At 38.0% G+C, this 20,980-nt stretch overlaps 1 protein-coding gene across 2 annotated transcripts in view; it reads right to left on the reverse strand.

The window, feature by feature from the left end:
• The window catches only part of PRUNE2 (prune homolog 2 with BCH domain), a gene marked incomplete at both ends in the record, with an annotated part of 129,470 nt that overhangs the window by 22,140 nt on the left and 86,350 nt on the right, over positions 1-20,980 (reverse strand). For both annotated transcript variants that reach the window (XM_080637094.1, XM_080637093.1), the window contains 2 exons: positions 344-544; positions 1,462-1,541. In XM_080637094.1, coding sequence (XP_080493220.1) covers positions 344-544; positions 1,462-1,541 — 281 coding nt within the window. The remainder of the gene's footprint in view (positions 1-343; positions 545-1,461; positions 1,542-20,980) is intronic.

Raw genomic sequence — 20,980 nt, forward strand, 5'->3', positions numbered from 1 at the left:
CCACACTGTGATTGTTCTCTACAATAGAGAGCAACTGCTTTCTCCCTCCTGAACAACTCTTTTCAGATAAGTCCTCTGGTACTGGACAAAGACAAAACTTTGAATTTGAGTCTCTCTAGGTAGCATTACTTATTTGATCAGCTGTCCTATCTTTTTCTACTCTCTGCAAAGTAGAAATGTATTACTTTACACAGGGAAAAAAACAGCAGACAGTAAAAATATCTGGACACCTAGCATTAACTTTCAGATGTTTTAACCATATGCATAGCCTGACAGACATGAGACTGATCATGTAAGCAGGAAAGAAACAGATGAAGTCTGCATTTACAATCTAGAACATTACCTTGTCCAGTGTATTCAAACGAGTCTGCTTCATCAGGAGTGTCAAGGTCATCTACATTGATGTCAATTTCATCCGGCGTATCCAAATTATCATCAGAAAGTATAGACCCTTCGCTCTGGTCCAAAGACAGATTGATATTTGGAGCAGTGAGCTTTATTCTTCTGGGATGGGAACCGTTTAGATCAAGAGAATTGGGAGGTTCTGAAGAAAGAGGAGGAAAAAAAGAACTTTATCTCCTCCATGTACAATTAATTTCCCACATACTTAAGAATCACCTTCAAACATTCTGAGACAGATCGATTTTAGTAACACCAAGCCATTTAAGACCACCTAACATAACCCAGAAATATCAACATTAATGTTTAGAGAAATAAAAAAAGCATCTACAGGAACGGCAGATGTAGCCAGCAGTTCTTAAATTATGCAAAATCCAGATTCCCTTTTTTAAAATCATCAGATGAAAATCAAGTCTTGGACATGTTGTGACTCACAATGTTTAACAACTTAAAGAGCAATAGACAAATCATTACAGTTATGAAGCAAGACACTGTTGACTCCTGGAAAAAAAATAATGTGTGTGAAAATCCTCTATAAATATTTGTTTTCTTATACACTTGGTGCTATTTGAATAGTGCTGATTTTCAAGTAGCTGTGTCTTGGGTCTAAACTATAAAATATCTAATTCAATACAGTAACAGAATTAAAAATACCTCTGAGTGTCTTAATCAGTCTTAAAAAGAGTCTTCAACAAGACAAAAGCTAGGTATGACTTTGCCACTTGCCGCTGCAGCATGTGGCACATTACAAGCTATTCTGTCTGAAGTATTCTAATGCTGACTTAGTTTACTTAGACTGCAGTAAAATCTAGAATAAATAAGAGGCTACTTAAACATCATGACTAAACAAATCATGACAACAATGCACAAGAGAAAATGGCACACTACAATTATAATTTCTCAAGTGAAGAAAAAACCTGACAAAATAAAGTGAACCTAATACTTTTTTCCTTGTTAACACCAAAATGATTCTTTATCAGCACAGAAACATCTTTCTCGCTGTATAATTAAATGCTAAGGGAGTAAGATATAATTAGGAACATTAGTAAGAACTTCTCTCACCAGGTCTCATCTCTGTAGAACTCGGGCTTAGTACACCCTCAGCAAAAGGGATGTCCATTCCCACATCCTCTTGTATCAACCTGAGAGGTAAAATACAAAGCAAAATCTTAGAGAGATGCACAGGCTGACCTTGTTATCAGTATAGCCCATGTGTATAGCTCATACAGAACCAAGATTTTCCTCAACAATGCCAGTTCAGAAGCCTGTCCACAAATTGAGGTGAGAAACAAACACAGCTGTTGTAATTTCTGCTGTGCTATTCTCTACCCCTTATTTATGCAAATTTCTGTAGAGCCTCTGAAGAATATGGAAACATGAGCCGTCTTCAGTGTGCGCTCACAGCCCAGAAAGCCAACCGTACCCTGGGCTGCATCAAAAGGAGTGTGACCAGCAGGTCGAAGGAGGTGATCCTGCCCCTCTACTCTGCTCTCGTGAGACCTCACTTGGAGTATTGTGTGCAGTTCTGGTGTCCTCAACATAAAAAGGACATGGAACTGTTGGAACAAGTCCAGAGGAGGACCATGAGGATGATCAGGGGACTGGAGCACCTTCCATATGAAGACAGGCTGAGAAAGTTGGGGCTGTTCAGCCTGGAGAAGAGAAGGCTGTGTGGAGACCTCCTAGCAGCCTTCCAGTATCTGAAGGTGCCTATAAGGATGCTGGGGAGGGACTCTTCATTAGGCACTGCAGTGACAGGACAAGGGGTAATGGGTTAAAACAGGGGAAGTTTAGATTGGATATAAGGAGGAAGCTCTTTACTGTGAGGGTGGTGAGGCACTGGAACGGGTTGCCCAGGGAAGCTGTGAATGCTCCATCCCTAGCAGTGCTCAAGGCCAGGTTGGACAGAGACTTGGGTGGCATGGTTTAGTGTGAGGTGTCCCTGCCCCTGGCAGGGGGTTGGAACTTGATGATCTGAAGGTCCTTTTCAACCCTAACTATTCTATGACTCTATTACAGGTCACACATAGCCACTTACAATCAAGACATAGCACCAAATAGTAACAGGCTGGCAAACAGTAATGTTTCTCATTTTATACAGATGAAACTGGTCTTTCACCATCAGACAAACCAGACACATCATTGCAAGGAATTTCAGCAACTCTTTGCAAACTGCATGCCAAAGTTAAGATTTCCACATCAATGTCTTCATTGCTGTACATTCAGTTACTGTATAGCAAAATGAGATCTTGAGTGTGTTTTTTCAATCTTTTTATATCATCTGTACTTCAGGGTGATTCTGACCCAGATCAGTCATTTTCTAATACTGATACAGCTGCAGAGACAACAAAAGTGAGAACCAAAAATTATATCATAGATTTTCAAGACTAAAATGTTGCAAAATATCCTAACTGGACTCCATTTTAAGGAAGATGCTAAGGGATTACATTTAACATACCTACACAAGACAAGTAAAAGGCATTAAATATGGAAATAGTATCAAGAGTAGTTTAAAACAAATTGACCTGAACTGTTTTCATTTCTATTTTCTATTGAAGTATTTTAAAAAATGCTTGCTGGGAGGATGGCTCAAGTGAAGATAGGAAACATTTTACAATTTTCAGGACACTCTTGACAGCTTCCAATCTATTTGCACTAAACATGTATGAACCAAAAAACTTAATTTATTTTATCAAAATAATTATAGCAATTTTTTTATATTCCTGTTCCAAAGCATTTTTAATATTCCCCCTCCCTTTTTTTTCCCCTGAAAAAACTTAAGAACAGATAATTTTTACATTTTGATTAACAGATCTGTGACGAGATCTGTCCCTACCACAGCATCAGCTATCTCTGTTCTGAATGATTCAGCTGAATGGATCCGGATAGGCTTTGGTTGTTGCTCCTGCAGTTTCTTCTTACCCTTGCTTTCCCCATGAGAACTACCCTCATTATTTTACTGTGTTTAGACAAGACTCTTCTGGCCAATCATCGCATCAGAGTATGAGCATAATTGCTGTGGTATCTTATTCATTCCATGTAGATTACATATAAATGTGTACATGTAGGCCTGTCTGTAAGTGAGCCAAACGCTTCACTATGCTTAATGTTACAAAAGATCATTATCTCAAGCCCTATACCATCGAATTCCCAATATAGACAGGCAAACTAGTAAATTCCCACTTTCCCTGTAAGGCCATAGAGAATACAGACAACACAAAGCTAGGGTCAAACATGTCTGTGCTACTGAACTCAAGGCCAGGCCTTGTCTCTCAGTAAAGCAGACACATATTAATCTTGCTAATTTTACTAGCTTTATCCCCACATACTGTAGAGTACATCTTTCACAAATAAAAGATTACCTTTTATTTCACAAACAAAAGATTAACTGCTTAATGATTTCTACAAAACATGCCAATTCTGGAATACATTTAATTACTGTCAAGTAAGGCTTGAAATATTGTTTCTTCTTGGATATACAATGGAACAGTAAAGAAATTTGATTAAAGTACCCTGCTCCTGAATAAAATGAATGGCACAAATTGTCTGTAATGTACTATTTCCTTTTTTTCTGCTCTGTAGCACGATATGTGTTTAGAAGCTGTACAGAAAACTGATACAGAGAATACCATCAGAATTTACTTAGAAAACGTAAATAAGCCATTAGAGTCTGGCTTTTGTTGGTGTCTGTTCAATTCATAGTAAAATATGCATAGTAAAATATGTAATGAAATCTAATTTATTAATCTGAATTTAACAGAGACAAATCTGAATTCTAATGAAGCACTGTAAGTAACAGCCAGATAATGTAAGAAACCATAGTGGTGGAAATAATGTGGAAAAAAGACAAATACTTCTAAGCCTTTTTAAATTCAGATTAAGATTATATTTGGGGCTTTATGAACCTTTCCAGGTATAAAACAACGGAAAATTCTAGGATTAAAGCAGCTCAGTACTAGTCAGATGATGATTCATGAATACCCAGGGGTATATAGTTTGGCTGGACATAACAGGATTTTGATACTAGCATATAAACATATGCACACTTACAAAATATCTTACAGCCTTATCACACAAAAATTCCTTACTGAACAGGCTGCAGAAATAATCCAGGAAATTATCTGAAAGGAAATACTCTTTTTTCAAGTTGTGTGAAGAGTAAGATACTGGAAGATAGGAAATCTCAGGTTTTCTATATTAAAAAGAGACAATCTTCTCTGCAGTAAGCCTTGTAAAAAATGTTTGAGCAGAATGACGATCATCCTCTCTGCATGATAAAAGCATAACTGGACTTTCTATGCTCTATCCCTATGGAAACAGTAACAATTATAATCTGAAAAGAGCAATTTCCAGCAAGTAACTAATTCAGATTTTTGACTGTTGCCTAAAATTTTTGCAGCGCCTGGGACCAAATTATCCTTAGTCATGACATTTCTAGGATTGCCTTGAGCCTGCTTCTCTCCCTTTGGCTTCTTTATATATCTTTCTTTTTTTTTTTTTTTCCTCTTTTTAATGCATATTAAGGCATTACTTCTTTCTCTGTAATCTGTTGCACTTTCATGACATAAATTTCAAATACTTTTCTGCTTTCAGTGGGACCATTGCAGCTGATTTAAACCAGAATTTTATATTGCAGTTAATTTTACAAGTATGGTACATTTCTATGGGATTGAAAGAGAAATTTGTTTCATAACCTTTTGTTTGAATTTCTGCTGAAATACAGCTACTGCTACAGACAGTAGCTTGCTTAAGGATTACAAGTAAACAGCATCAGAATTTGTTTGAGAAACTTTATTTTGATGGCACAGGATTTTGAATGTCAATAATCCATATCGTTCATATTGGGATCTTTGATTTGGGAAACAGGAGTCTGCAGTCCTGAAAGATCTGAAACAGGGCAGTTCAAGCCCAGTTACCAAAAGCATTGATGACACAAGAATATCTATTGTACTTCCAATCACATAAAAGATGTATTTCCTTTCAGAATTTTCTTAGCTGAGATTAGGTTTTAACTTTTTTTAATTATTATTATTATCATTTTTATTGTGTCAGGTTCTTATTTACTGTCAAATAGCAGTCAACAGGCTTTTCTGAGAGGAGAGAGTTTGTCTCTGGACTTAGTCATATTTTTCTGCATCACCTGTGCTTCACTCAAACAGATTTAAGATTCCTTGCCAGACATACATACTCCATGTTCAGTGGGAGTTTGTATTTCTTAAAAGCCACACTTAATACTTTTTCAGTCATAAATTTATGGGTAGTACAGGCACCTTTCAAACCTGGTGGGTTTAGGAAGCTGGTCACAGAGCATGGCTTCTGTGACACTGTACTTCAACATATGGCTCCAGACTCCCCATCACTGTGAGAATGAGGCAGATGCAGATGAAGTTTGTTTTCCACAGACACAGCTCTCCATTTTCTGATGGATTTTGAGAGCATGCTACGCTGAACAGCTCAACACCTTGCGGACTGATTTCAGCCTGCGTATAAGCTCTCAGAACTCAGCGGGAGCCCTAATAATGGACGCCAGAAACTTAAATTGCGCAACTAACAGCTCTTCCTTTTCCACAGACTACTTCACATATTACCAAAATTCTGGCTTACACAATTCCTTGCCTTCCACAGAGGTGCAGCTGATGCCATTGGTGATGTGGCCAAAAGCATTAGAAAACACTTTCAGATTTTTTTCCCTCCAGTGAATGCTCCTTATTGAAGAAGTAAATGAAGTTATTCTAGAAAGCTCTGTTTTAATTAGGTATGATTTACTGGATTGATAAAGAAAAAAGGATCTTTCACTTGGAACAGAGGTCAAGGTCAAATAAGCTTTTCGTGTCATAAATGACTTCTTTTATGTGGTACACAGACCAGTCATTTAAGGATCAGCTGCACGAGGAATCAAGCTAGTGGATATTTGCTCTGATAAGTCAGATCTACATACTTGTTCAGAAGTAGCTAAAAACCCTGTTTCCCAAAGGTGGATCAGAGATACTACATTTTAATGAAACGAGGAGAAGCTGTCAGCTGAAATCCTTTCCTTGCTCTTTCATGGTTCAGACTTTATTACAGAACAAAAAATTAGTATTTAAATAATTCTTAGTGCCCTCTCAAATCAATATTTCTCAGAATAAAAGTTATCCTTCCTGACTCTTCTAGGTACAGCAGCATTCTGCTATTTTGGAAAGAGCAGCTCTGAATATTCATTACAGTATGTCATAATCCCTATGGGTTATGCTGCCTCACCCTTATGTCGTATGTGATATATCACTGGTTTCCCGAGCTGCTATGCAACTATTACATATCAAGAAGTTAATTTATTTAATTGGTCTAAACCAATTTCTTTATTTAATTTATTTAGTCTAAAACAAGTAATCTCTCCAATGGGTTGCTCTGAATAAACACGTACAACCTGTAAATGACAGCAACATTATATCCAACCGTGACCATCACCTTTCTAAAGCAAATTCCTGCACTCCAACCCACCACAACTTGCTCAGCAGTTGGACTTTAAATTATACATATTTTCCAGGTTTCTGTACTCACAAAGGCTAAAGTTAAATTTGAAGTGGAGCCCACAGTTGCCAAACACTTTTCCTAGAGGAGTAAATCATGCTTCTTCCATGCTGTTCCCTTTATACACAGAAATACTTCTATGCTTAAATTTTCACAAGATGTTGAAAGTTTTTATAAAGATTCAAATTGTGACTAGTAAAATGAATTACATGAATTAAATCACCTCAGCTCATATTAATGCATGCTTGTTTTGGAAACTAAATGGGAGGAGGGGAGATGCAGTAGAATGAAAATGTGATTCAGAGACTAGACATCTGGCTCTTTTCATATTCTCAAATGCCACACATTATGCAGGTACACCCTAGTGGTGGATGAAATAGAAATCCTGCTTATAGCTGTCTAACTGGTTTGCAGTGAAAAACTGAGTTGTTTTAGGAACAATGCATGAACTGTGAAATTGTAGGCACAAAAACAAGGTAAGGGAACTCAAGTTTCTTTCCAAGTTGCTTTTGTAGAACATGGGCAGCACAAAGTACTTTTCCTTTGAACCCCTCCCATTCCCACCCTGTAACACCATTCTTATGTAAGCAGAGACCAGGAAAGGAGAAACGAGAACTTCAGGGATTGAACATGACAGTACAGCATTTTTCTTGGAAGGCATGAAAAAGCCCTTGGCATTTACCTGGCAACGCCCATCCACTGACTCTTGAGTGCGTCTCCATTTGAAAGTCCCCTTAAAATTAAGCACAAGCTAAGTGTTTTGCCAGTCCAAGGCTAGAGTACACCGTATCTGTGTAAGCCCATCTCTGGCCTTTCCACTGCCAGAGGCAACCTACTGATGGCTTTCACAGCATTTTCATTGCTCCACCTGGAAGATCTATAACATCTTTTGGACAAAATGAGAATGCTGTTTGTCCATACTCAGAAGTAACAACACCATAGAAGTGGAGCTTAAAGCAAATCTTCAGGCACTCCACAAATGGAAATTTACACAAAGCTATATTCCTCTTGAATTTACAATTCTGTGCTACAGAAAGTTACGTAAATTTAAAGACAAAATATCTCACCAGATAGCTGACATACAGGAGGTGTTTTGCTACCATCCATCTCTCTAGCCACTCCAACATTCACCTCACCTCATACAAAAGAAGAGTGAAACCCATTCTATTGTCACAATTAAACACCTGACATATTATTCCATTTTTAGAACAGAAACTGTTTTGCATTTATACCCAAATTAAACATCTTTCCCTTTCTTTTGTATGCAACATATGTGTGCTCTAAGGTTGTGGCTTGTAATTGATATTCCATTTCTGTTCAGAGAAAAAGCTAGAGATTAGAAGTTCACAGGCCCTTGCTACAATAGCTTGTTTTAAAATAACAGCAAGCATGCACTTTCTGAAATCATTACTCTTTCTTGGAATGCTCAGAAAAGACAGAATACAGTTATTCTGTGTTTTGTTTTAAATAGAGGATGGTTCTTCTGGCTACAGACTCCATGAGCTATGTCTTAACTGAGATGAACTATCCCAGAGACCTTTAATTTTAATGGACTAATTACAAATCCTAATTTAATGTGCATGTGTTTCTTTGAATTTTTATGCTTATCATCCATGTAAGATGGGTAGAAATGTTCTATAAGCAAAGTCAGAGAACTGTTGGACGTACTTCAGTACCAATCATGTCTATATTCAAAAGCAGATGCTGCATGAAATAGTGTTGGAATATAAAACAGAAAAATAAAACCTGACAAAATATGGGCTTTAGTCTGAAGAAGGTTTGATGAAAAATATACAGAAAGAAACAAAAAAATAAGCCAGAAACACTTGACCCAGAAAACCCGACTTGATTGTGCACTAAAAGAAGAAACAAATCAGCAAATGCACCCACTAAACACAACCCCCAAAACTACTTCCTAAAATTAGTCCTTTGCCTCAAAATTTCTAGACAACAAACAAAAAATTCTACAGTTGTTTATTTAGAGATAAACGAAACTACAGTGTGAATTTTTTTAGGTTCAGCAGAATTAATGATCACTAAACTGTAGTGGAGTATGCAACAAATCAAAGTGACATACACCGTGCAAGATTCAGTCACTACCAGTTAAAGACTATGCTTCAACTGCATCCACATACCAAAAAACCGAGCATTTGGAAAGCATCCACTTCAGAGTATCTAAGACTAGAAAAAAGTCATTACTTTTACTCACAGCTGTATGAAATAATCACACAGTATACAGGTGACTTGTAAAAATGAATTAATTTTATAACTTCCCAAGAGCTGCATTTAGCAACCATATGTTAGTATTCTAAATTAACTGCGTTTCTATTGCTATTTATTTGGTAGCTCCTTCATCACAAATTAGTTCACAAAAAATCTATAGACTGAGCACTGGAATTTATGCATAGCATGAGATTTTTATTCCCATTCCTGGATGCAAACCAAAAAAGCCAGAAAAAAATTATCTGTGGTGCTGTGTTTGAGCCAAAAGCTTTATTAATCAAACATCTGTGCAAATGTTAACTAATCATTCCCGTACTTCTGCACAGTAGATAAACACATGCTGATATTCCCATTTTACAGGAAAACATGTCACTTTCTCGACAGCCACAGAATAAACCATTACTAAAAATTAGTAAAAGTCGTAACTTCCTTGGTTTTCACACCAGATTTAAAGCCTCTTTTACTGATTATACTGTTACTTGGTGTTTTCTATGTGCTGAGTTTTCACTTAATTTTCAGCACCAAAGTTGGATGAAAAAGTTAGGCATTTTTGTAAGTGGTAATATTCTTTCTGTAGGAAAACCTGTATTCTGGCCAGAAGAATATTTTTTTGCATTTGTTTGCATTTCAGTATGTTAACTGAAAACAAGTTAAAATTCTCGCTTTGGACCACTGAAGGAATTTTTTAACCACTCCTTATGGAAATGTTTTCTAGTCGCCAATCAAATTCAGTGTTTAGTATTAGTATCTGTTTATCTACTCGTCTTTTTCCTTGTTCCTCTTCTAAAATCCATACTCAGTTATCCCCAGGTAGCCACTCACAGTAGTAGACTCTCCTGTCTGCTCTTATCAGTTTAAGACTGTTAAAAAACAACAGCTGCTATTCTTAAACACACGTTGCTGCTTTCACTGCTGCTAGGCAGCCAAAGGCTGTCTGTTCTGACTCCTTGCCAGCTCCCTCCCTATGTCACACAGCACAAGAGAGGCAGACAAAACCAGAGAGGGATGCAGACAGCCGTGAAGGGACAAATCTAAGTAAACAGATGAGTGATACTGGGATTCACTAGGCTATTTCAGCAACCTTATGCATATGCCCACAGATGAGAAAGGCTTATATAAGGAACTCAAGGGCTCCATGCTTCTATTATCTGTTACTTTCAGACACATGAAGTAAAAAGACATCTCCATACAGAATGAGGCAAATTGGATTTAAGTCCCAAACCTAGATGTCTTGTTGAAATGGGGCCTCAAGAACGCAACCAGGCTGACGCTGCCTGCAGCAGATTGATGAATACCCAGATGTTTCTTCCTAGGGGGTTGTCACCAGCAACTTGTAAGATGCTACAGGAAAAATGGTGCAATCCAATGAACAGCTATTTCATACCTTATCTTGCCCTTTCTGCATCCCCAAGCATTAATAACTGTGCAGTATTCAAATATTGTTCTTGAGATACAACAGTTAGTCCTTTCTGGTACTTTTCAGAGATGCTTATCACTTCAGAATTTCCAAACACTATCTAACATACCTTGGACAACAGCTTTATAAGTTAAAGATAAGGAATTATTCACTGTTACAGAAGAGAAACAGAGAAATTAAGTTTTAGAGTATTCATGAGTTGTGAGTTCCTGATATGTGATGCTTAATAACCTTAGGATTTTTTTGTGAATATGTAACAATCTAGAACATCTTCTATATGTCACTCCTCATCATCATTACTAGCTACTATTGAAGAAGGCTAGCACAGTCAGACCCCATAACGCTTCACTTTGGCATCCAGAAAAAGAAGAAATCAGACATGGGTCAGAAAAGAAAGACATGTATGATTCAAACTGCTGCTGACTCCTGCTGACCTGCTCCACACCTCATAACAGCTTCACGGCATGGACACAGACACTAGACAATTCTTTAGGGCAGTGTTACCCTACTGTATCCATGAAATAGCACTGTCTCCAATCATGCCTCTTATAGTGAAGTGTAGAACCTGCTAGACATTTCCTAGTATCAGCATTTTAATAATATACTCTTAACTCAATATTCTGTGTGCAAAAGCAGAGAGTTAACAAATTCTAAGGTAGGCATAGCATGCAACTTGACATGTATTGCTCTTCTGGCACTGCATTCACATATCACCACGTGGTCTTGACCTCAGAGCAGCGGCTTTCCTCTGTTATGTGCCCAGCTCAATACTCCTTAATCTTTACTGAGCCAGTGGAAAAGTACCAGAATTAACAACATAAAGTTGGAAAGCCTGTGTGACAGGTGCTCCTCTATAAATGTTGGTCTGGCAGAGAGCTCTGTAGATTCAGAGCAGTATTAGCATTTAGAAGGCCTGTTTAAACTTATCTGATCTCTCTGCTCTTAATAAATGTTAATATTCTACAAATAACATCTAGATTATCTGTTAATCTGTTCAACCACTGCTGAACAAATACTACAAATACACTGTAATAAGGTAATGCCAGCAGAGAAAGTGATAGTTAAATTAATCTCATGTAAAAGATCCTTAAGTATAACCTGAAAACACATTTCATTTGAAAATAGTATTTTTAAATATTTATTAAAAAGCCAGGCTTAATCACAGACCTGGAACCTTATTCCCACTTTTTACTTGCATTGAAAAATTAGTTATTCCTTCAGAAAACTCAGTTTTGGTTTTCCTCACTTTAAAACCAGGTTTCCTTCCAGCATGTGCAGCTCACAGTAACCATTTTCCTGCCATACTGTGCTGTCAAGACGATTCATCAGAATACCTGCGGCTCCAAATGATGCAATTGGCACATGATCAGCACTTGAAAAAGCAGCATGCACTTGATACCCAATGCAGCCATCTGCACTTTCAGGAAGTACACTAAGGCTTTGAGCGTAGTTAACAGGTGGAAGTTCCAGGACTGGAAACAGAAAAGGAAGTTTTACATTTTACACCCTACTGAGATTCTCCAGTGGAGTTGTGAGAACTTCTCTCCAACTATTATTACAATCTACAACTTATCAAGCACATTTGCTTCCAAATGAAAACATGCTAAAATGCCTCAGATTGCTCTTAACCATTAGTAATAACCATTATGCTGCAACTATGCTAACTTCTGAGCCTCAGTGGCCATTTCCTGTTTTCTACTTGGCTTTTCTGTAATACTGTCAACTTTTTGCATTGCTTAATGGATTTGTTTCTCTGCATGTATGAATTCCAGCATGTACAATGATGATTACCACACTATTCTAGGCAGAATCAAGTATTTTAACAAAGCATCTTACATCAGGTGAATTCTGCCTTGCTGGGATGATAAAATGTATTTAGGGAAGATTTAAATCATAACAACTCTTTTAACATCAAGATGCACAGATTTGTAGCACTTTACACTTTATTGATCTGTTCATTAAATAATAATGTTGATGAACATTATTATTTTTCTAGCTCTACTTTGATTCCAAGTTCAGCCTTCGCACAATTTATAATATGCTCATAGACAAGAAAAAAAATATATAATATGCTCATAGACAAGAAAAGATAAATGGCAACTTTTTTTTTTATGCTATACAACTTACATCTTTTCCTCCCCTTTTTCTCTGGTCTTACTTATGACTTCATTCCTTACCCTTCTCAAACAACTTTCAGCTCTTCAGCACTTTAAATCTTGAGAATTCATTCATTTTCTCTTTTCTTCTCACTTCTGTGTCAGTGTACTGCCAAATTTCCAGCTTTCCACCTTTTCCATATAAATATAACAATGACTTCACAATTTATGTGTGATGTTCAATGTTACTATAATTTAGACTGCAGCAAACCTTCAAATAACTAACAACTACATTTTCCCTATCCTGGCTATGACACCTTACGGGTGTAAATTACTAACTGAAAAATTCCCATCCATACTGGGTGATTTACAACTTGGGAAAAACCCAGGAAAAGCTCAGCTATGAGCCAGAGGAGACACTTAATTAAGGCACATAAGCTCTACCAAAGCACTAAAACTGCTACCAAAGAAGACAGTCCTGCAACCTGCTTGCACTGGCAAGAGGTGCCTAAGAGCAGTAAAGGTTGTCAGACTCTGCAGTAAGCAGGTCTGAAAAGGCAAGTGCTAAGGGAGACACAGAAAGCCATCAGTTAGCCTCAGAGACAGAACTCTGTAACCAAGTTGGAAGCGCCACAGAAGCAGCAGGAAAATAAAACCCAGCCAAAGTGTGGGAGAGAAGATAATGCCAGACATAGCAAAAGTACTTTCCGTGAAAGAGCCAGAGTGACAGGAAATGCCAGACTCAAGAAGTAATGTTCAGGAACCATGTGAGAAAAAGGGGCTCCTTATCCCCTATGGCACTCTTCACACATTATGGCTTGGGAAACATAATGGTCTACTGCTTTAGATAAGCAGGCAAAGGTGTATCATGATGCTGCTCATCACTCTTCAGAGTTTGATGACAGTGTTTTCTGATAAGGAGAGTGATGTTGTTCTTGTAGAACACAGCTTTCATTCAGTAACCTGAAATGAAAGTCTGATCTGCTGCTGTCTATTTTCACAGTTACAGTGGCTCTTGAGAAGACTGCAATCTAGACGACATGTTCAGAACTAATTGGTAATATCTGAATAAATCAATTAATAAAATCCCACAACAGCTAAGCCATTTCTTTTAATGTCCAAAGCAAAAGCAAGTACATAAACTATCTGTCAAGCAACTGGATTGTCGCTCGCATCCTCCCCTCTCCATCGGTCTCATCTGTTGTTGCAGTAGCACTGTATTTTTCTGGATATTTGCAGAGGGTCTAATAGGAAGTATCTCCACTGCTGAAGACACTACAGTAGTAAAAACACCTTTATCAGTATTCACAGTTGCTGACAAAATCATATTCTCACCCATATATACCTTCTTGGTAAGTTTGAGAGCCGCATCTTTCACCTGAACAAAGTCTGTGGCTTAAAGATTGATTTTTTTTTTTTTCCCTACAGATATATTACAAGCTGTTATATAATATTTGCTCTCTTGTTAATGCTGAATACTATGGAGATGCCACAAAACCACAATAGACTGCTCTTAGCAGGACCCAATTTTTTAAAGTAGTGAACTTATGCAAAAGCTATACTTGCCTCTAGCTAACAGAATTTTTTATAATAATGTCCGTATTTACGTAGGGCCAAATAACAGCCAGACTCATCAAAGACATGAATAAAAAGGCTATTTTATGCCTTAGCCCTCCCTTGCCCAAGACTGAAGCAGTGAAAGGCATGGGTGACAGCAGTGGGAAACAGCACTCCCAGACAAACTATTCTGTCAGGGTAAGGTTTAGTATGTGTCTTTCCCTCCTCCTCCAATTGTCTTAATGCCTCATGAGCTGTGTGCATCCTCCCTTTCTCAACACAGCTCTGCTTCCCAAGACTATTAATAAAGAGAAGTCCAGAAATTACATCTCTGCCTGCCCCTCACTTAGAACGATTCTGGCTAAATACACCTACCAAGCCTGTATATATTCTCTTTCAGTGTTGCTCTAAGTAGCTAGTTTTTAGACATTCTATGCATTTTCAATACCTCCTGTACATTACTATCATTTGTTTGCTTACCACATTTAAAATTCCAGAATATTTTCACACCTTCTTCACTGGCAGAAGAGAATAACGGAGCTGAATCAAGCTCCTATAATTAAATTGAAACAAAAATACTGCCTGCAGAAATCAACTTTTGCAGTAATTTTTCAGTCCTCTTAGCACTGAGATTATTGCTGCATCCTTGATCAGTTAATCTTCAAAGATTATATATTCTGCTTACTGCAACATTTTAAGAGGACATTGCAAACCAGAAAATTAAAAATCATATCCTTCAGTTGACAGCAAACCCCCTGAAAACAGCACCACTGTCAGGTAGTCAGTCTACTATGAGATCTATCACAAACAATCTCTATGCCAGTAATTAAGCAGTCTTAAAAACAAGTTATCCACTGACAATGCCTAATGTTTACTCTTTTTTTTCCCCTGCCGTATCCTCAAGAGTGCCAGGCAGAAAAGCTGAAAATAACATAACATGCTAGGTGACTGTGCAGTGAAGTTTTGTTTCCTAATTACAAATGCCATGTCTGCGCTCAGACAAAAGACATTCCACTGAACTGATGTAAGCTTTCATAAAGAGCTGCAACAGAATTAAAACACAGCTGCCCTGTTTTCAGTAATGATGTCCTGGGTGCTTTGCATCATGCTGACTAACATTTCCCCTTTTCAACCCAAACTAACTGTGACAATAGAATCATTAATCTGAAAACCCGCATATCAGCCTCTCAGAGTAAAGAAATGCTTACCTTCTAAAGACCTGAAGATGCCTTTCTACTGAGAAAATACTAATGATGATTTACTGCTGCACTTCGGCATTGCTGTTTCTGTAGCAGCTCACTAGGAATACAGATCCTCCACCATTTTCTTGTCACGTGGCTAGTGGTACCGCTAAATCAGGGTGATCATCTGCCTCCAGATAGCTGGCTATGTGAACCAGCAGCTACCCGGCTCTGGTTAAAGGAGAGCTTAAATGGATGCAGAGCTGTGCTCTGGCCATGAAAATTATGTTGTTTTACATTCCCTGTGGAGCTTTGGCACAGCATCGCCAAACTTTGATACGGCAACTCAGCTGCCAGTACTGAAATGCTCCCTGCTGTTTCATTTCAGAGCCTAAGGAAAGCTTGAGATAAGACTGCATGAAAAAGTTCTTACGGATTCAACCCGTCTCAGCCCTTTTCATTTGTCAATACAGCTCCATGCACACCCACAGCACAGCATAAATAAAAATTCAGTGGTTCCCACCCTATTCTTCATGTTATTAATAATCTTACAGGGAAAGTTATCATCATCTATTGCAGACTTCCCGAGAAATCAGTCCCCAGGTGCTATTTTATAAAAAACAGAGCAACACTGAGTGTTTAAAAAAACCTGAAAATCATCACCAACATGAAAATACATTTCTAAAGATGACACTGCTGCAGACATGATCTTTGATGTTTCTGTCACTATCTGACATAAAATTTATGACAGCTATCTATGTAAAATTTCCAATGACAGGGATATTTTAAGCACTATTTTAACTGGACAATCTTTAATCCATTTGAAATCAAAAGTTCAGACACCCAGAAGCTGTATCGAGGAAAAAGAGCTGTAAAGAATTTATGTACAATAAAAGTCAGTACCATGATAATGATCAAGCTGTGAAATTAGTATGATGGCAGACATCATGGATCATGGCCTTGATCCCCCATGCTCAGAATGACACAAAACATCTTTGAGATTTTAGGAAACTCTGGTGGGACCAACTTAACACACTGGGGCTCGCTGTTATCAGAGTCAGGTCCTGTGTCAATAGGGGTAAGTTTCAAAACTCACTAATGCTTTACGCTGAAATCTCATGTCATTGATCACATTGATTGGAATAAATTATATAATGAATTAGCTCATAAAACTGTTTTGAAGTGTTTTGAAGAGTTTTTCATGTGCTAAACAGTCCAGGTCTTCTAGCTTTAAAAAGTAGATCTATGGGCCCAGTCTCACAATTTGACTAAAATTTCAATAATAAGTAGGTTGGGTTTTTTTCCTTTTAAAATTGCTTTTCAGTCACTTAAGTGTTGTTTTCTTCCTGTTAAAAGGCTTTTATAAAGTACTTGGTATTTGACACGTAAATATTAATGCTATTTTTACAAAAATGGGATCATCACCATATTGGCTGCTGCTATTGTTTAACAGCTGGCTCTGCAATGGAAAACTGGTTATTTAGTTTTAATTAATTTTCAACCTCCATATGGTGATGGAAATACTGTACCACCCTACAACTGATAAAAAAGATGGTTGCCATGACTTCACAGCCAAATCAAGTAGAGGGCAAAAAATGGTGTTACAAAAGTTCATGCATGAAATGCGTATGTTGCTACTTCCATGAATAAAAATGGTTAGGAGTGAGATTCACTGACATTAAAATAGATTATTACAAAATTAAAAAAAATAAAAAAGTTTTAATGAATTTACAGATATATTGTGGAAAACCTCCCTGCTCTGAATCTGTCTGCGGGATTCTTCTGTTTTCACAGAAGCAATATTTTTGAAAAGTCTCATATATAACAGAGCTTTTTAATACATTATGTATATTACTATAATGATAATAATATGATCTGTAATAATGTAAAATACATTAATCATATAGTTTCCCATTCTATACTGAGATGAACACTGAAATCTCAAGTTCTGAGCCAGCAATTTAAAGAGTTCTTGCTCATACCAATCTAAACATTTTGTTTCAATTTACTTTCTAGCTTTTATTTCAAGGCCTTAACTTTCATCTACATGGACTTTCCTACAAGCAATCTTCTCTGTTGTTGCCCTTTTCCTCACATGCTTGTTTTGAACTTTTAAAGCACGCTCCTTGTTTCATCACTTTCATGCTTCGTGCTGCCAATTGGAAAACCTGAGTTCAATTTTCATTTCAAGTTCATAATCTTGTAGTTCAGCAGGCACTAAAAGCACCACTGAAGCAGCATGCCTTCATGCCTTCATGGAGCATGGTCTCCAGAGTGCCTGGAACTGCTTTCCAGCAAGTCTGGCCAATTAATAAACAATCTTGACAGGAGTGAAAGAGGACAGCCCCACACACTTGCAAGGAAAAGGGGAAACAGAGGCATCCAAAGGGAAGTAAAGGTTACTTTGGAGAATGTGGCCTCTTAAACTTGTAACAGATTTTCAATCCTTTAGGCTTCCTATATATAGCAGTCTGCTTTGCCTGTTACAAGCAAAAAGCAAACCTGGGCTCCCTAATTCATTGCCTTATTCTAGCTTTAGAGTGATAGAACAGACGTTTTGAGAAAATACTGGGCGAAACACTTGGTCCACTGGAGTCAAGAATTTTTTCCCTGGTTCCATTCTGTCAGTATTTCAGTTCAGTATTGGACATTGATACTTGACTTGAATCATTAATGGCTTTCCAATATGTGACATGTATCTGGCTAAATCCCAGGGATAGTCTCTTAATTCTTACTGATCTTGAAATAGTCACATATTTTCAGTTATCTATTCACTGTAAACCAGGCAATGTGATGAAAACAGGCTTCTCTATTAAAAATTTACTGGAATTCTAAGAGTGCTGGGCAACTTTAATAGCCAGCAGTACAACAATAATCACAGAGAGACACTCTGGACAGAAGGAGTGGAAGAAGTCTTTTCCTAAAAGTCACTATACAAGTGAGCAGAAAAGACTGCTATCTCCTTCTTTGAGAACATGCTATCAGAAAGGGAAGTGAAGCTTTCTTTGTAGAAGCCTTATCCTAGTAGGTTGAATAAATAAAGGCAGCTGTTCAAAGGAAATTGTCTTCCATTCAGTTTTGCCACTAGTTTTCCAAGCTCACCCCCAGACCTTCCAAACATCAGTGTCCTTATCTATACTGCTTTCACTATTTCTTGTTTGTCTGGTCAATACGTAACTTCATAGGATTTCCCTCGTGTCCTGGTTTCAGCTGTAAGAGTTAGTCTTCTTCCTAGTGGCTGGTGCTCATCTTTAGTCTGAGAACAATGCTGATAACACACCAATGTTTTAGTTGTAGCACTTACCCTGATCAAGGACTTCTTCTCTTGTTTCCTATTATCACCATTGTTATTGTTGGTGTTTTTTATATTATCAGTATATTGCACTTTATTTTAGTTATTAAACTGTTCTTATCTCAACCCGTAGGTTTTACATTCTTTCAATTCTCTTCCCCATCCCAGGATCAGGGAGTGAGGGATGACCAAGTGGCTGCATGCTACTGAGTTATCAGCTGGGTTTAAACCACACCTCAGCTTTTTCTAACTCTTCCTACCAAGGAAATGATAATCCGTCCCTACAGCAAAGGTTACAGCAAGAATGATCTGGTATACGCAACTATTAACACACTCAGAGGACTGTGCTGGTAGGTAAAAGCTAGCATAGTCATCTGAAGTGTTCTCCCTCTGCCTCCTGACCACTGCATCACCACTGAGCTCCATGCAGCTTTGTAAGACAGGACAGCTTCTAACAGGAAGAAAACGACCTCCAGTCTTCATAAATTTTACTGCTGGACATCTCCAGTCACAGCAGCAGCAGCAGAGTATGTTATCCTGCCTACCCAACATTCATAAAGTGCTCCATGAATTTTTCCTTTTTAAATGTCATCACCCTCCACTCTTCACATACGGAAAGCTGTATAAAAAGCTGTTTTATTTCTGGAAAGACTGACATTAATAATGTGCTATCAAATCTCTTTGTCCATCTTTATGAGGCCAAAGAAACCTCTAGGGTTTTTTACTTCTGTTGTTTGCATATTACTTAGACAGGTTTGTATCTTTTCTTCAGTGTTTTAATGGTAGCAAGCATGCTCATACTTCTTTTTCTGCTGCTGCTATTTGTTGCAGAAGGAATACAGAACAGTGGAGAATTTTAACAGTAACAGACTCTCTTAAAACCGACCTGAACAGCCTTGGAGAGCTGTTATGTTTGACATTGGGATGAAGATGACAGTGATCAGCAGATATCAAGATTTTAATTCACTTCTTCATTCTAATTTTTGTTTATGCTTTGTATTTTGTAACTTTAATTCCCTCTTGTACAAACCTGTCCATTTCTTAGATAAAGTGACAGCCACTTACTGGATAAGAGCAGAAAATAATACAAACTGCATTCTTACTGACCATTATTAAGCTACCAACGGAGCCTACTTCCATGCAGCATGCAAGCATGAACTGAATTTTATTTTCTAAACAAGGGACATGTAAATAAATTGTAGATTCAGAAGGTGGTTAGAAGGCAGTTACTGAGTAAATGACTCCATAAACTTTGGACTACCAATTCAGCTGTCCATTGATGGGAATGTCCCCATCATCTGTTTGAATACAATTATGAATTTCTTTATTCTTCAGAGATGACAGAATAACAGAATCATAGAATGGTTTGAGCTGTAAGGGACCTTAGTGATCATCTAGTTCCAATCCTCTGCCATCTAGGTCTGAGACACCTAGGGACACCTTCTACTAGACCAGGTTGCTCAAAGCTTTGTCTAGACCAGGTTGCTCAAAGCTTTGTCCAGACTGTCCCTGAATACCTCCAGAGATGGGGCAGTCACAGCTTCTCTAGGCCAGTTTCTCATTGCCCTCCTTGCAAAGAACTGATTCCTAATATGTAATCTAAATCTACCCTGTCAGTTTAAAGCCATTCTCCCTTGTCCTATCCCTACATACTTTTGTGAAAAGTCCCTCTTCAGATTTCTTTTAGGCCCCTTTTAGGTAACAGAAGGCTGTTAGAAGGTCTCCCTGGAGCCTTCTCTTCTCCAGGCTGAGCAAGCCCAACTGTCTCAGCCTGTCTTCACAGGAGAGGTGTTTCAGACCTCTGATCATCTTCATGGCCTTCCTCTGGACTTGTCGAGCAGGTCCACATCCTTCTTATGCTGGGAGCTTCAGAACTGAACACAGTACTGCAGGTGGGGTTTCACCAGAGTGGAGTAGAGGGGCAGGATCACCTCCCTCAACCAGCTGGTCATGCTCTTTTTGATGCAGGGCAGCATACAGTTGGCTTTCCTGAGTCAAAATTATGGCCCTTCAGAAATACAGGAATTCTGTCAGAAGGACACTCCTGAGAGCTGAGTATCAGTTACTTAGAGCATGATTCAGTTCCCCCAAAGCCTACTTCAAAGATATAAATCTCTCGTGGACTCGGAGCCTGGTGACTAGCACCATCAAGCCATCCAGAAACTCTACAGCAACTAGAGAAAAGCCTTAATTTCTTCTCTTATATGATGACACCAATGTTTATGTGCTCCCCTCCCACAGGTTGACAGTTCTGCTGTATCACGTTGTTTTAAACTTTGTTGGCCACAAAAGTGAATTAATTTCA

The sequence above is a fragment of the Psittacula echo genome, assembly GCF_963264785.1.
Source record: "Psittacula echo genome assembly, chromosome: Z".
Lineage (NCBI taxonomy): Eukaryota > Metazoa > Chordata > Aves > Psittaciformes > Psittacidae > Psittacula > Psittacula echo.